General features: G+C 39.7%; 1 protein-coding gene and 1 long non-coding RNA gene across 7 annotated transcripts in view; one reads left to right on the top strand and one right to left on the bottom strand.

Moving 5' to 3' along the window:
- The window catches only part of MAP3K5 (mitogen-activated protein kinase kinase kinase 5), a 193,729-nt gene extending 178,669 nt beyond the window's left edge, over positions 1-15,060 (top strand). For 2 of the 3 annotated variants that reach the window (XM_027602930.1, XM_027602931.1), the window contains exons 26-30: positions 4,265-4,508; positions 10,350-10,462; positions 11,199-11,302; positions 13,036-13,112; positions 14,222-15,060. In XM_027602930.1, coding sequence (XP_027458731.1) covers positions 4,265-4,508; positions 10,350-10,462; positions 11,199-11,302; positions 13,036-13,112; positions 14,222-14,282 — 599 coding nt within the window. In that variant the 3' untranslated portion in view covers positions 14,283-15,060. Of the gene's footprint in view, positions 1-4,264; positions 4,509-10,349; positions 10,463-11,198; positions 11,391-13,035; positions 13,113-14,221 lie in introns of all 3 variants that reach the window. The other variant, XR_003521544.1, reaches the window with a different exon arrangement.
- Positions 1-15,957, bottom strand: part of LOC113927219 — a 34,751-nt gene that overhangs the window by 13,475 nt on the left and 5,319 nt on the right. The window lies entirely within an intron of this gene.

Here is a 15,957-nt window from a genome sequence, read left to right on the forward strand (position 1 = left end):
TTGTTTATTTTCCTCTGGGGAAAGAACTAGTTAAGGTGGTGGCTGGGGGTAAGGAAGTGGGAATAGTATTGTTGTTTGATTCCATCTTGCTGTATTGGAAACATGCACCAGCTCTCGATTCTCACACATGGGCCTAAATACTACCCGCTCATTACAGCTCCCCCCCTCCAACCCCCAGGTCCCTGGTTTTCTCCCGACACTTGGCTCTCTCCTGACAGTCCATTCTGCCTTCCATTCTTCTCAGGGGGCTCTAGACCATCATTTGAACTTCCTTCTCTCAAATGCCTCTGCCCTTTTCCCCACAAGCAAGGTGTTCCCCTCCTCCAGAATCCTGCTTAGGCTCTTCTGCTTCCATGAATCAATCCATGAGTAAACCACCACTGAATTTAGTTATTGCAAATGTGCTTTATTTACCTCTTAGCATTCTTAATACATGCACATGTGAATTATATATGTAGCTAGGTCTATAACTGAGATCATCTAAGATATTTTTAGCTGCATTAATTTGTGCTTTTAATTTCATGTCATCTTTGTACTTGCTCTTATGACTCTTCTGTATATTCCTTCTAGCTCTCCTTTAGGTTGTTCCTCTTTGAGGACAAAGACCAGATGCTCCATCTCACTTGCATATTTTACAGTGTGTAATTTGATGATGGGAGCCACCACGAAAGAATAATAACAAAGTATTGCATTTGCTTACAATTTTCTACTTTCTTCAAATTATTCGAGAGAATTTTTCAGTCATTTATACATACATAAAATGATAAAGTATACAGCATTAGGGCTATATAAGGGGATATTTAAATATAATAATAAATATCAGAAAGTTTCCCTCCCCAAAAGCGAGATGATAGTCAACAGCACAACAAAACTTTTTAATTGTTTTGAAAAGTTCAGTTTGGATACCAGAAAAGAAATGTAAGAATAATTTTAGAAAATTATACAAGGCCTAACCTTATATTCTAACTTAAGCTAGAACTGCACAATTATAAAAGGCCTAACCTTATATTCTAACTTAAGCTAGAACTGCACTTCCTTAAATTATTTTTTCTTGGTTTTTTTAAAGATTTATTTATTTATTTTAGAGAGGGGGGGGGGAGTGGGGAGAGGGAGGGCAAAGGAAGAGGGAGAGAGAGGATCTCAAGCAGACTCCCGCCTGAGCCCGGAGCCAGATGCACGGCTCCATCCCATGACCCTGAGATCATGACCTGAGCCGAAATCAAGAGTTGGATGCTTAACCGACTGAGCCACCCAGGCGCCCCTAAGTTATTTGAAAAGTAAGATATTTAAAAATTATTTTGTTCCCTTATAAATACAAATAATCCTAGTAATATAACTCTTCCATTCCGTCAACACTTTTTTGAGAGGCTAACATGTCCTAACCCCTGTACTGGGTTCTGGGTTTGTAGAAGGAAAACATCTGATTTTGAGGCCCTCCCGCTGTAGATGAGTTAGGAAATGGATTTTTGGAAAGAGATACTGTAGAAAGCAGAGTAGAGGTGGGGCTTGGTTAACCTTAGAGATAAAGGACAAGGATGTGGAGAAACTAGATCCCTTGTATACCCTTGGTGAGATTATCAAACGGCACAGCCACCATGGGAAATAGCATCATGGCTCCTCAAAAAATTTAAAACTAGAACTGTCATACGATCCAGCAGTTCCTCTTCTGGATATATATCCAAAGAAAGAATTGAAAGCAGGATATCAAAGAGAGATTTGCACACCCACATTCATAACAGCATTATTTACAATAAACCAAGAGGTGGAACCAATGCAAGTGTCCACTGACGAATGAATGGATAATCAAAATGTGGTCTATTCATGCAATGGACTAGTATTCAGCCTTAAAAAGGAAGGTAACTCTGATACATGCTTCAACATGGATGAATCTTAAGGAGGTTATGCTAAGTGAAATAATAAGCCAGTCTCAGAAAGACAGATACTGAATGATTCTACTTATATGAGGTATCTAGAGTAGTCCAACTCACAGAAACAGAAAGTAAATGGTGGTTGCCAAGGACAGGGGGTAGGGGGAAATTGGGAGCTGGTGTTTAACCGGTATAGAGTTTCAGTGCTGCAAGATGAAACTTACAAAAAGTTTGCAACTTTAAAACTAGCTCTAGAGAGTGCTTGAGTATAATCTAAATATACTTAACTCTACTGAACTGGATACTTAGAAATGGTGAAAGTGGTAAATATTATGTCATGCATTTTTTACTACAATAAGAAGTAAGAAAAACAAGAGAGATAAAGGAAGTCAGAGCTCCATAAACCCGGCCCCTGAAGAAGGGCACCCTGATTTTTGTTATGAGCAAGAGATGAGGGTTTTTTTTAGATGGTTGAATCTGAAGTGCCTGCCCAGCAAGAATAGCTAGGAGGTATTGGATGTAACAGGATTAGGGCTAGAAATATAGTTTGTCATCCACACATTACAAGTACTTAACCTTGATAGGTTTCAATGAGCTTAGCAATGGAGAGTGAGAAGAAATATAAAAAAGTGAAGGATAGAATTCCAGGTTCCAGCTTTTAAGGGGCAGATGGTAGATTAAAAAAAAAAAAAAAAAAAAAAAAGATCTGAAGAAAAGCAGCAGCCAGAGATTTAGAAGAAAATACCATACACAGGTCAATAAGGCGAGGAAAGAAAAGTTACCCGGAGGATTTGTTAACTAGTCAGCCTTTGGTTGCCTTGCCCTGGTGGCTAGTGGTGGTGGGATGGGTCTTCTATCACTCCCCTGGGGCCATCTCCCCATCCAGGGGCTCTTAACCTGTGGGTTCATGGACTCTTTGGACAGGCTTCAGGGAGTCTGTGAGCCCTCAGGATATCGACGCAAAATCTTGTATGAATGTGCTTTTCTTCTACAGAGACTCTCCATGCCTTTCATGATGTGCCATAGCATATGGAGTCAAGATCCAGTATTTCTGCTACCCTGATTTCATTTAGATTATGAGCGTAATTCCTTTTTCTAGTCCATCTTGAGAACATAATCACAATTTATAGTATTGTTTTCCATGGGAAGATATCATCCAAGTTGTGAGGTGACATGCTGATGAACTCATGCAATGTATTTAAGTTGGAGACTTATAACTTTTACACTTTAAAATTTCAGTGGTTAGTCAACAGGGTAAAGGAGGACTCACACTAAGAATCAATCCAGTAGGGGCGCCTAAGTTGTTCAGTCGTTAAGCATCTGCCTTTGGCTCAGGTCATGATCCCAGGGTCCTGGGATCAAGCCCCACATCGGGCTTCCTGCTCAGTGGAGGGCCTGCTTCTCCCTCTCCCACTCCCCCTGCTTCTGTTCCCTCTCTCACTGTCTCTCTCTCTGTCAAATAAATAAATAAAATCTTAACAAAAAAAAGAATCAATCCAATTGTCAAAACCAGTCTTACTAGAGTGAATATAAGCACATGTTGCATTTTCAGGACCCCCTCCACCCCCTTACACTTTGACCATTATGAGCAAAAAGTATTCTGTGTATTTACTTTTATTTAGATAATCTCACTATATCTCAGTTTCCTCATTTCTAAGTGAGTTAATAGTTGCCAGATATTACATAATATAAAAAATGAATTTTACTTGTATAAACAAATGTTTATATTAACAGGTTTTTACATAATTGCCTTTCTGATTTTAGCATTTTCCCACATCTTTTTTTTTTTTAATTTGTCAGAGAGAGAGAGCACAAGCGGGGGGGGGAGCGGCAGAGAGAGAAGCAGGCTCTCTGCTGAGCAAGGAGCCTGTTGCAGGACTCGATCCCAGGACCCTGGGATCATGACCTGAGCCAAAGGTAGACACTTAACTGACTGAGCCACCCGCGCATCCCCCCACGTATCTCTTTATTTTATTTTATTTATTTATTTGCTCGAGAGCGAGCAAGGGGAGAGGCAGAAAGAGAGAAGCAGACTCCCCGCTGAGCAGGGAGCCCGACGTAGGGCTCAATTCCAGGACCCTGGGATCATAACCTGAGCCGAAGGTAGATGTTTAACCAACTGAGCCACCCAGGCACCCTTTCCCACATATCTTCTGTGTGGTGTGGCCATTTTTCTTGTTTGAATTAGGTCATTCTGAGTCAATACATCCTGTGAATTTTGCAGATTCACTGGAAGAAAAACTGTAAATTAATGCCCAGAAATCCATCCCTACATTTGGAAAAGCAGTTTGGAATACATATCTTATTGATAGCAGGGGAGAGGACATTCATGTCAGAAGAAATTACAGCAGTCAGTCATATTTCATTAACACTGTTGTTGGTGTTATGCCTAACAGAACTGAGGCCACATTTCAGCCTCGCATCTGAGAGTGATACCGCTGATCAAGAAGACTTGGATGCAGAAGATGACCATGAGGAACGGCCTTCGAACCAAACTATCCGAAGACCTCATGCTGTCATTGAAGATGCTGTGGCTACCTCAGGGGTGAGCACGCTCAGTTCTACTGTATCCCACGACTCTCAAAATGCTCACCGGTCCCTCAATGTGCAACTTGGAAGGATGAAAATAGAAACTAATAGGTAAGTCCTATTCTGACATGGGTGGGGTTCCTTTCCCTTACTTTTATATAAGTGCATGTGTTTTGGGTCTGTTTTAAAGTTTGGTCCACAGATGGGGCACCTGGATGGCTCAGTCAGTTAAGCATCCAACTCTTGATTTTGGCTCAGGTCATGATCTCAGGGTCGTGAGGTCAAGCCCCACATTGGGCTCCACCACTGAGCATGGAGCCTGCTTAAGATTTTCTCTCTCCCTTTCCCCCACCCCCTCAAAAAAATTAAAGTTTGGTCCAGAGAACACAAAATGATTCCTTTATCCCATTCACATAAACTTGGTTTGATATCCTTCTTAATCAAACAAGAGAGATTTGTCTTAGTCTCTTTAGTCAAAATCATTTTCTGCTCTACCAATTCAAGCCTTGTTCAGCACCATTCTTTGATCTCTGCTTTATCTCCAAATACACTGAGATTTTCAAAGTAGTTGTAACTTCAGAGACTGTCTTGGACACAAACTCAGAGCATCGTGTACCATCCCAGAAGCAGCTGAAAGATAGGAAATCCATGTTCTTGAAAGCCCATGATTTGGAATATCAAGTTCTTTTAGAAGAGGAAGATCTCTGTTCTTGAGAATAAATTTAGTAGTGCTAAAGCTTTGCTTTTCTAAAAAGAACCTTGAAAGGATGATCAGTTGACTACATTTATGATCCTATTTTATTTTGAATATGTGTTGTCATATCTGAACTTTAATTTTTCTTTGAGAATTTGGTGACACAGAATCCACATGATCAGGTTATTAAGTGAAGAGTAAATATTTCCTGTTCTTCACAGAGGTTGGCACAGTTCAAGGTCTGAGTCTATGATTTATAGCTTCCTGTGCTGGCTACAGTTAATATGTGAGCAACTGACTTTACGACTCTGGGTTTATAGTGAAAGCTTTTTTTTTTTTTTTTTGGAGTGAATCAATAACAGTTGTTCAAATATTTAGTTAAAAATCTTGTTCACCCGGAAGATAAAACATTTTATTTCTTGTCATAAGTTTAAGTTTTTAAAGTTAAGCTTGAATATGGAGCTTAGTATAAGTAGTACAAAGCTCATGTTGTATTGAGAAACATGAATTTTGGTTGCATGATTGAGTAAATCCATACATATTATCTATGGTTTACATAGAGAAATCTTTCTGAATAAGGGTGAAAATGGCTTTCGGACTTCCAGATCCTAATCTTGTCCTTGGAAACCCAGCTCTTACTTGGCATCTCTACTATTTAGTGGAAGATTTTGTGTCTTTCCTCCTCTGAGACTTCTGTGGACATCCTTGGTGTCCCTCATTTCCTCAAGCAATACCCCAGTCATCACACCGCATCTGTTATAGTAGTTGTTAATTTTAGTCCTATTTTTTAGTTTACTCTGTGTCACCCAGTCCTAGATGGAGTTGTTTTTTATACCCCTCTCTGATCTCTGGAGGAGGAATGTTCGCTCGTTGCTGTTTGGGTCCGACCCCCAAACTCCTCCTCCACCCATGGTCAGAATTATACAGGCAATAAAGCTACTTTATCTACCAATGAGCTGGTATATTTGTTTCTCTGGCCTTCAGACCTTCTGTCTATATACCCTGGCTTGTGTCAATAGAACCTGCCTCAGCTGAGCGCAGCCTCCTCCTCCTCTCCTGAGACCGTTCGAGTTTCCCCGGTTTCCCTCCTGTCCCCGCCCTCTGTCTGCGCGCCTGCGCCATCTGCAGGCGGGCAGGGCTGCTCTTCCGAGGGCAGCGGGGGCGGAGGGCCTGCTTCCCAACTGTCTGTTGAAAGGGCTACGACTTGCCGTATTTCTTTTTTGTGTTGTTGCATTTCTCACCACAGCCCACATTCATGTTTTTTCCCTACCTATTTACCCTACATCCGTGACCTCTACAAGATTATGAGCCTCCTTTTTCTGTTTCGAGTAATATTTCCCACAGCTCCTCCCTGTCGCCCCCAGAGAAAGGAGACGAGGCACATGATTCACCTCAGCCGTGGTGTAAAAGAAGGGTAGCTGCCTTAGTACTGGCACTAAGCAGCAGAAGTGAGAGACTGATCATGTCTGTATCATTTTCAGTTGAATATTACGTGATATATAGAAGTTCATACGTTACTGGGGCACCTGGGTGGCTCTGTCGGTTGAGCTTCCCACTCTTGGTTTCAGCTCAGCTCATGATCTCAGGGTCCTGAGATCGTGCTCCACGTCAGGGTCCTCACTCAGTGGGGAGTCGGCTGTAAGATTCTCTCTCCCTGTGTCCCTCCCCCTGCCATACACACACACACTCTCTCTCACTCTCCCTCTCTCTCTAAAATAAATAAATATGGGACACCTGGGTGGCTCATTCGGTTAAGCATCTGCCTTCAGCTCAGGTCATGATCCCAGAGTCCTGGGATCGAGTCCCACATGGGACTCCCTGCTCAGCGGAGATCCTGCTTCTCCCTGTCTCTCTGCCTGCCATTCCCTCTGCTTGTGCTCACTCTCTCTCTGTCAAATAAATAAATAAAATATTTTTTAAACGTTTTAAAAAATAAATAAGTCCTTTTAAAAAAAGTTCATATATGGCAAAATAAACTTAGAGGAAATGTTAGTATGTTTTTAGGAAGGCTATAGCCCTCATGTTAGAAATCTTAAGCTTATATTTAGATAATCACTGAAGAAGGTAAATCAGGTTTATCCAGCTCTTGATTACTAGATCACCAATAACAATACCAAGCATAGAAAATAACAAGATGGCTTTAGAATGTATGTTTTACTTATATTTCGGGGTATGTTTACATAAAATGTTCTGGAAATAATTCACTTCACACCAGTGGTTGAGACAGTGTTGTAGGACAGTAATGCAGAGCTAGCGAAAATGTAACTAACACAGAGCTGACTGCTTATCTATCATACGGTTCCAGAATTACTCATCCCCACCCATCTGAGTTAAAAAATTGACCTCAGGGCAGATGCTTGCCAAATTTTTCTGGAACAGACAGGCAATTGCCTTAATTTTGAAGAACTTCCCTCTTAACTGAAGACAAAGTGAAAATAAAACTGGTGGACTGGGTAAATAAATAACTCTGGGGAGCAGGATTTGAGACAAATGAAGTGACCTGTCAGCACTCTGCTTCCAAAGTTAGGTTCTGGCTTTTTTTTTTTTTAATAAATATTTACTTATTTATTCATGTATTAATACTCTTTTTAAGTTTGTATTTTCATTCTAGTTGCTAACATACAGTGTTACATTAGTCCCCTTTATTTTATTTTAATTATTATTTTTTTAAATTTTATTTTGTTATGTTAATCACCATACAGTACATCATTAGTTTTTGATGTAGTGTTCCATGATTCACTGTTTGCGTATAACACCCAGTGCTCCATTCAACACGTGCCCTCTTTAATACCCATCACCGGGCTAACCCATCCCCCCACCCTCCTCCCCTCTAGAACCCTCAGTTTGTTTCTCAGAGTCCATAGTCTCTCATGGTTCGGCTCCCCCTCCGATTTCCCCCCCTTCATTTTTCCCTCCCTATTATCTTCTTCTTTTATTTTTTTTTAACATACAATGTCTTATTTGTTTCAGAGGTACAGGTCTGTGATTCATCAGTCTTAGACAATTCACCTCGCTCACCGTAGCACATACCCTCCCCAATGTCCATCACCCAGCCACCCCATCCCTCCCACCCCCCACCACTCCAGCAACCCTCAGTTTGTTTCCTGCGATTAAGAATTCCTCATATCAGTGAGATCATATGATACAGTAGTCTTTCTCTGATTGACTTATTTCGCTTAGCATGACTTTTAAAGATAAAAAGAAAATACGTAGTCTAGATAAACATAGGTTAAATTCTAGAAAAAGTCACTGTGTTCTTTAAAAAAATAGTAAGAATACTCCATCAGTATTCCATACATGTAAATCATCAAGGAAGACAAAAATAGTTACTAGGCCAAGAAATTGCCAACTTAAAAATTCATGCTGAGCTTGCTGTCCATTTCCTGGAATATTGTTCTTGCTGGAGTGATAAACATCTCCTTCGATCCTCTGCTTTCCCCTGGCCCTCGGTTCCTGCTGCTCAATCCACCTGATTGTGTGCTACTTACTTTCCTGTCTTTAAACAATCTGTCTTTCTCAAACCACCTTCTCTGGCTGCCTCTAAAGAGTCTTCCTTTTTGTCCTGCCTCTGCGACCCACTCTACCCCGATCCTTTCTCCTAAGGGCCTCACATCTCTGTCCCGTGGGAAAGGAGGAGGAGCCCCTCCCCAGCCCCAGCCCCGAGGCTGTAGCTGGGGAAAGAATCACCCTCCCCAATGGTCAGGTGCCGTCCTTGGCCTGTCGTTAGCTACAGCTGTCTCACTGAACATTCACAGTCATTCTTTCGGGAAGTTTTACTTTTCCTTTCCACAGAGGAGAAAACTGACGGCCAGAGGCGTTAAGTGATTTGTCAAAGTTAACACAGGAAGTGTGGGGCTGAACCAAGATTCAGGCCCAGGGCTGTCTTTCAGTTGAGCCTGTGCTGCCTTCAGAACACGCCAGCTGAAGCGGAAACAAACTTTTGGAATGGAATGTGGTCCTGAGTTAAATCTGTCCATACTGAGAAAATGAAATAAATACAGTTTGCTAAGAACTGTAGGGTATGCAACGATTTATCTTGATGATCTTATGAATAATTATGTACCTTAACTTAAAATTCGGAATCCAAGTCACCCAACAATAGTTTTCTAAAAAATCAGAGCATCAGGGGCGCCTGGGTGGCTCAGTGGGTTAAACGTCTGCCTTCAGCTCAGGTCCTGATCCCAGGGCCCTGGGATCGAGCCCCACATTGGCTTCCCTGCTCCGCGGGAAGCCTGCTTCTCCTACTCCCACTCCCCCTGCTTGTGTTCCCTCTCTCGCTGTGTGTCTCTCCGTCAAATAAAAATAAAATCTTTAAAAAAAAAAATCAGAGCATCTCCCTTTCTAACTTGGAGTATTTTTTCAGAGAACAGTGTTAGAAATGGTGAGTAGGACACCAGTTGGCTCTTAGTTGCATAGTGAACCTTTCATGAATAAGAACTCTGATATAAAGGATATGTTAGTTTCTCCTTGTTTCTTTGGAGAATGCATCAGATGCCAACTAAACAGAATGTACCAGGAGCACAGCTATCCTTTTACCCACTTCACCAGTCCCCTTAGAAGGGAGAGGAATAACAGTAACATCCTCAACAATCCTAGCAACAATTACTGAGTACTATAGGGAACCTCACCTATAGTTTATTTCTCAAATTTTCAGTTAAAAAAAAATGACTGCCTTTCTGCTTTGCATTGATTATTATATCATTCATCATCAACTTTCTTTGATGAAGGGTCATACATGTAAAATATAGCTCTGTTAACATATATATTTTATTTTACTTTATTTGCCATTTATGGTCATAAAAGAAACAATAAAATATCTCTGAAGATTTTGGCAGACAATTGGGGTGGTGAATTCTTGTCTGGAATACAAGCCTTCTGGAACCTCACTACTCAACATGGGGGTCTGTGGACCCGCAACATGAGTATCACCTGGGGGGTCTCATTAGAAATGCAGAATCGTGGGGCACCTGGCCGGCTCAGTTGGAAGAGCATACGGACTCTTGATCTCTGGGTTGTGAGTCCAAGGCCCATGATGGGTATAGAGATTACTAAAATATATGTATATATATATATAAACTTAAAAAAAAAAGCAATGCAGAATCTCAGACCTACCCCCAAAATTACTGGATCAGAGTCTGCATTGCAATAAAATCCCAGGGATATCTGTTCCTTAGAGCTTGAAAAAGTCCAGATCTAGAAGGTCACTCTGGCTGCTCGAGCTCTATTATCCTGTCAACCAATATAATTTTCTTTTACAGATTACTGGAAGAATTAGTTCGGAAAGAGAAAGAATTACAAGCACTCCTTCATCAAGCTATTGAAGAAAAAGACCAAGAAATTAAACACCTGAAGCTTAAGTCCCAACCAATAGGTGAATAGTAGAAAATTTTAAAGTGATACTGTTAAACCAGGCTGCCATAAAAAGGGGAGAAAGCCAACGGGCACTTTTATTTCATGGCTTAATTGGCATCTGTCACTTGTGCGACGACTACAAGCAGAAATTGCTTTTAAGAAATATCCAATTCTTAATTGCAGCAAACTATAATTTTGATACAACTTAATTTCAAATAAGATGATTCATGGCCATCTTTTCCTGAGATTATTTGAGATAAATAGGGCTCTAACACTTTTTCGGTTGTTATTTTTCTTAATGTTCAAATGAGATTACTAGAATAAAATACTATTTTTGGTCATTTTTGCATTTGTATTCTGTATACTCTGGGTTTTTTTCCCCATATTATTGCAAATAGTGAAACGAGATTATTATATGATTATATAGTTTTCGGCTAATTATGCTCATGTTTGTCACATGAAAAACCCACAGTACAATTTTGGTGAAACAAGTTTATTCTAAGAAACTATAGAATTGATATGAGAGTATGAGGTGGGAATATCATTACATTATTGCTTCTGCCTCTCCATTTGTTAGTAGTGTTCGAGAGTTTTGTTTATATTACCATTTATACTGCCAGTCTCGACTGTTTCTCTTATTTTTTGATAGAGCAAAATCTTCTACAGTATTAATAAATGTCTTTTGACTGGGGAGGTCTAGGTGGCCTCTGTAAGGAGAAGCTAAGACTGTCCCTCCCTTCCCAATTCTGTCCTAGGATTGCCCCTATGCCCCCGGGGTTCTCCTGGCACAAATACTGAAGATTCTGAACTTACTGAATGGCTGAGAGAAAAGGGAGCTGATGAAGACACTATAAGTCGGGTAAAGAAAACTATCCGTGGGACAAGCTTTTCTTTCACTCCATAATGTTGCGTGCCTACTGTGTGCGAGGCACAGGGCATATACACTGGTGAGCCCCCCCGTGGGTTACAGACTAGGGTCAGCAGATGGTCATCAAATAATTCCACAGATAAAGCGTAATGATACCCTGATAAACTCTATGAAGGAAAGGTCATCAGGTGTTAGGAGACAGAGAGAGGAAGATGTTAGGGAAGGTTCTCGTCGAAGGTGGTGAATGAGCTGAAATCTAAAGGCATACGTAGGAATAAACCAAGCCATCTGTATGTATATTTGGGGAGGGGAGTGAGGAGGGAAAAATCATGCAGGGATCGGGGTGCTGTATGTGCAAAAACAATGAGGCGGGCAAAAGCTCTGTGGTCCAGGACCCTTAAGGAGTTTTTATATTTTTGAACTGAAAATAAGGAAGAGTGGAAAAATCAAGAAAAAACTAAAATTGTAAAGTTTCTAATTCTCTCTTTTGTTTAACATTTTAGTTCTCTCATATTATTAGACTCTACTGGGCAGTGGCCATTTATTGATATTGAATAAAATAGATCTAGTCTGTCAACTTGTGTCAGGAACACTTTCTATATCTATAATAACCTAATTCCCCTCTGCTCCTTGCAGACTCTGGTAATCAGCAGAAGTAGCACTTATGTTTGAAGATCACATACATGTATACACACATACACACAAAAAAAGATTATATTTTTTATTATTTTATAGAAAGGGCCCCCATACAATATTAAACTAACTTTAGTTTTGTGTTTAAATTTTTTAAATAACTAAGAATACAGATTTTTTTTTCTCTTTACTTGATAATTCATCGGGCTACTAAATAATGTTTAGGGTTTCCTTAGAAATATGAATTGAACAAGTCACTGCTACATAAATTGAAGCAGCTCTTGCTTATGGAGAATGATGCCTCCGTTCAAGTTCTCTGAAATATTTATTCCTCAAACTAAGACTCAAGTCACAATCAAGGAGTAGTAATTGATGATCCACTAAATCATTGACTTTTTTTTATTTAAAATTAAAGCTTCAGTTTAAATTTAGGACTGATTTTATAGTAATTATTTTTTAAAAGTACCTTTTATTAGCTATGAAAAGTAAATCCAGAAATTAAGTGTAAACAATACCTTTCCAGGAATACTTTTTATCCACTTGAGAAAAATAAAGCTACACAGCAACAAGCCTCTCAAATATAAACGTTATGGGGAGGGGATGAGGTAAGGTGATGCGCATTAAGGAGGGCACCTGATGTAATGAGCATCAGGTGTTATATGCAACTGATGAATTACTGAACTCTACGTCTGAAACTAATGATACATTACATGTTAACTAATTGAATTTAAATAAAATAAGTAAAAAAATATATAAATGTAATGAACAGCAGATGTAATTACAAATGAGTTTTATCTATTCATTAGAAGGCCTTTCAGAAATTGTGTTGCTTGTAATCTTTATGCATTTGGAAGTCATATGGATGTATTTCTTTGTAATTATTTTGTAACAGGAGGGACTTTTTCCTATTAATTCCAGAAGATTATGTTTTTTTGTTTGTTTGTTTTTTTCCAGAAGATTATGTTTCTAGTAGACTTCCTTTTAGATTCATTTTTAAATTATTGCCAACATTTATATTATGGATAGAGATTACTATTTATTAAAGGTGTATAAAACATCTTATTTTTGTGCATATTTTACTTTCTCCACAGTTTTTGGCTGAGGATTATTCACTAGAGGATGTTCTCTACTATGTTACACGTGATGATTTAAAATGCCTCAGACTAAGGTACCACTTTTCTTTCTCCTCCTTTTTCATGATGGAAAGAGCGCTGGGCTGAGAAGTCTGGGTTCCTGCCCTGGCCGGGCCGCTTACCAGATCTAACCATCTCAGCAGTCCTGGGCCCCATTCTCTGGTTTGCATTTGCTTTGAGTAAACTGAGTTTGTTGCACCAAGCTATTACTGGGCACTTTTAAAACCACATTTCTATATTAGTAAATGCAAATCAACTCAAAGAATTTCTTGATAATAGAGTAGACTGAGGCCATGCAGTTATTTTAAAGCTGCCTTAAACAGATGCTCTCATTTAGTTCATGATTGTGCCATAATTATTAGAAATAGGGGTGTCTGGGTGGCTCAGTTGGTTAGGCGACTGCCTTCGGCTCAGGTCATGATCCTGGAGTCCCGGGATCAAGTCCCGCATTGGGCTCCCTGCTCAGTGGGGAGTCTGCTTCTTCCTCTGATCCTACCCCTTCTTGTGCACTCTCTCTCTCTCAAATAAATAAAATCTTTTAAAAAAATTATTAGAAATAATAGGATAGTTGCTGATTTGCCATCCACATACCGCATATAACATGATACAGTTTCTTATCATAGTTTTCTCTATTAGGCCAAGCATATGCATTACTGACTCACAGAATTCTATAAAGACCCATTTCAAACGTGCTGAAAATCTGAAATGATGCTTTGGGAACTGCTAGTCTGTGGGAGTGGAAAGGAAAGGCAGGGAAGGGCAATGACAAAACATAGAAAGAATACATGAGGACCGATAAGACTTTGGGATCTCAGGCGCCTGGGTGGCTCAGTTGGTTGGGCGACTGCCTTCGGCTCAGGTCATGATCCTGGAGTCCCAGGATCGAGTCCCGCATCGGGCTCCCTGCTCAGTGGGAAGCCTGCTTCTCCCTCTGGCCCTCTTCCCTCTCGTGCTCTCTATCTCTCATTCTCTCTCTCTCTCTCTCTCTCTCTCTCAAATAAATAAATAAATAAATAAATAAAAAGACTTTGGGATCTCTGTGTTCTGATCAGAGCAGCTAGAGATGAAGAAGTCACTTGTATATATCAAGGGCAATGTTTCAAATGAGGTGTTCTCTTCCCCATGTTTTTGTGTCTTTAAACAGGGGAGGGATGCTTTGCACACTGTGGAAGGCCATCACCGACTTCCGAGACACACAGACTTGACTGTCGCTCGGTTGGTTTCCAGCCTTCCGTGGAGATTCTAACAGACAGAACTGATCTTCGCAGGGGAGGGAGAATCTAACGGAGAGGAGAAAGAAGCTGCACTTTAAATCCAGTATTTGTTTACTTGTGTTAAAAGGAGGAAAAAAAAAAAGACAAAATACACTGAAATTTCCTAACTGCTTCTATTTCTACAATTCATAAGGATTCTTTGTAAGGACTCTCAAAAATAATCCTAAACATCAGGATGCTTGGGGTTATTTTAGTCTAAACATTTTTATGGAAATATTTTTAACTTAGCAGCTGTTGCACTTCGGCCAAATGTCTCTTTTACACGAAAACAGATAGAACATTTCATGTGATTGTGCATCACTGGAACAAAACCAAAATGTGACCATAACTTTTTAGGCTTATGTGTGTGTGTAAAATACTCTGAGTAGAAATGCATAATTTCAATTGTTGTGTAAAGTTTATGTTTTTTTAAGTGTGCAGAATCCGAGAAGCAGCGGTTTTTACTTACCTGTCTGTATTAATTGTAATATTGACTCTGTTTTGTAACTTCAGTTTCTGGCCCATAGTACGTTCATTTGAGTCATGTTTGTACTACTGAACTGTACCAGTTGCACATGCCTGAATCATAGTAATGTTAGCTTGTTCTAAAGCTATCCATTGTGTCATATTTACTCTAAAAAGTAAAAAGACTCTTAACATACTGTTCGATAAATTCTAAAGAATTCTTATTTTGTTTGGACAAACCAGATAAACTACTGTGTCAAACTTCTAGTTGTTTCTTCCGCTCTTCTGTTAAATAGAATCTGTCTTCTAGTCAAGTAATCAAAGAACAGTTGATCTGCAAGCTATTCCTCAGGGCACCAGAATGGTAAGAGAGAGGGTTAAGGAAAAAAAAAGAATTTACATAAAAGAAAGTCCCTGTGTTTTTTCTCAAGGCCACAAGTTATCTTGAGTGACTACTTTGTATCTCAGAGGGTCTACACATAGCATCCCAGTGGAGAATACAGTATTTTCTGTCCCCTTAATAGTTTGTTCTTATATTTGAGGGAAATGTTTTTATTTGAAGCTGAATATTATAGTTTAGAAGCCTGCCCATATTAATAGGGTGAAGTCTGAAGCTCTGAGATAGATGGATGAGATAAACACAAAATTCTTAGATACAGAGGAACTTGCTTATTATACAAGACAGAACTAACACAGAGCTGTTCATGCATCATGACTTGACCCACACATAACAGTCTTTGAGAAAACAGGAGTCATCTTTATTTCTATGTGAAAATCAAGGTCCGATATTGATAAAGCTGCATCTTTTTTTACATCCCAATCTCAAGGACAGATAGTTGCCTCTTGTAACCTCTGGGGAAAGTTCGAAGGAGATGAGGTGTAAATTAAATGATATGTCATTTCATTCATACTTACACAGGGTAATTCTTTTTTTAAAGATTTGTTTACTTATTTTAGAGAGAAAGAGCATGAGCCAGAGGGGACCACAACCTGACCCAAAAGCAAGAGTCGGTTGCTTAACTGACTGTGCCACCCAGGCACCCCAACACAGGGTAGTTCTTAATTAAGCCACAGTTCATCTCCCCAGTTCTAATGGCCAGGTGCTTCTTTTAGATTGTGCATAGGATCAAGCTACCCATCTTCAACCAATTCTTTAATGATA

This window comes from Zalophus californianus, chromosome 7 (genome assembly GCF_009762305.2).
Source record: "Zalophus californianus isolate mZalCal1 chromosome 7, mZalCal1.pri.v2, whole genome shotgun sequence".
Lineage (NCBI taxonomy): Eukaryota > Metazoa > Chordata > Mammalia > Carnivora > Otariidae > Zalophus > Zalophus californianus.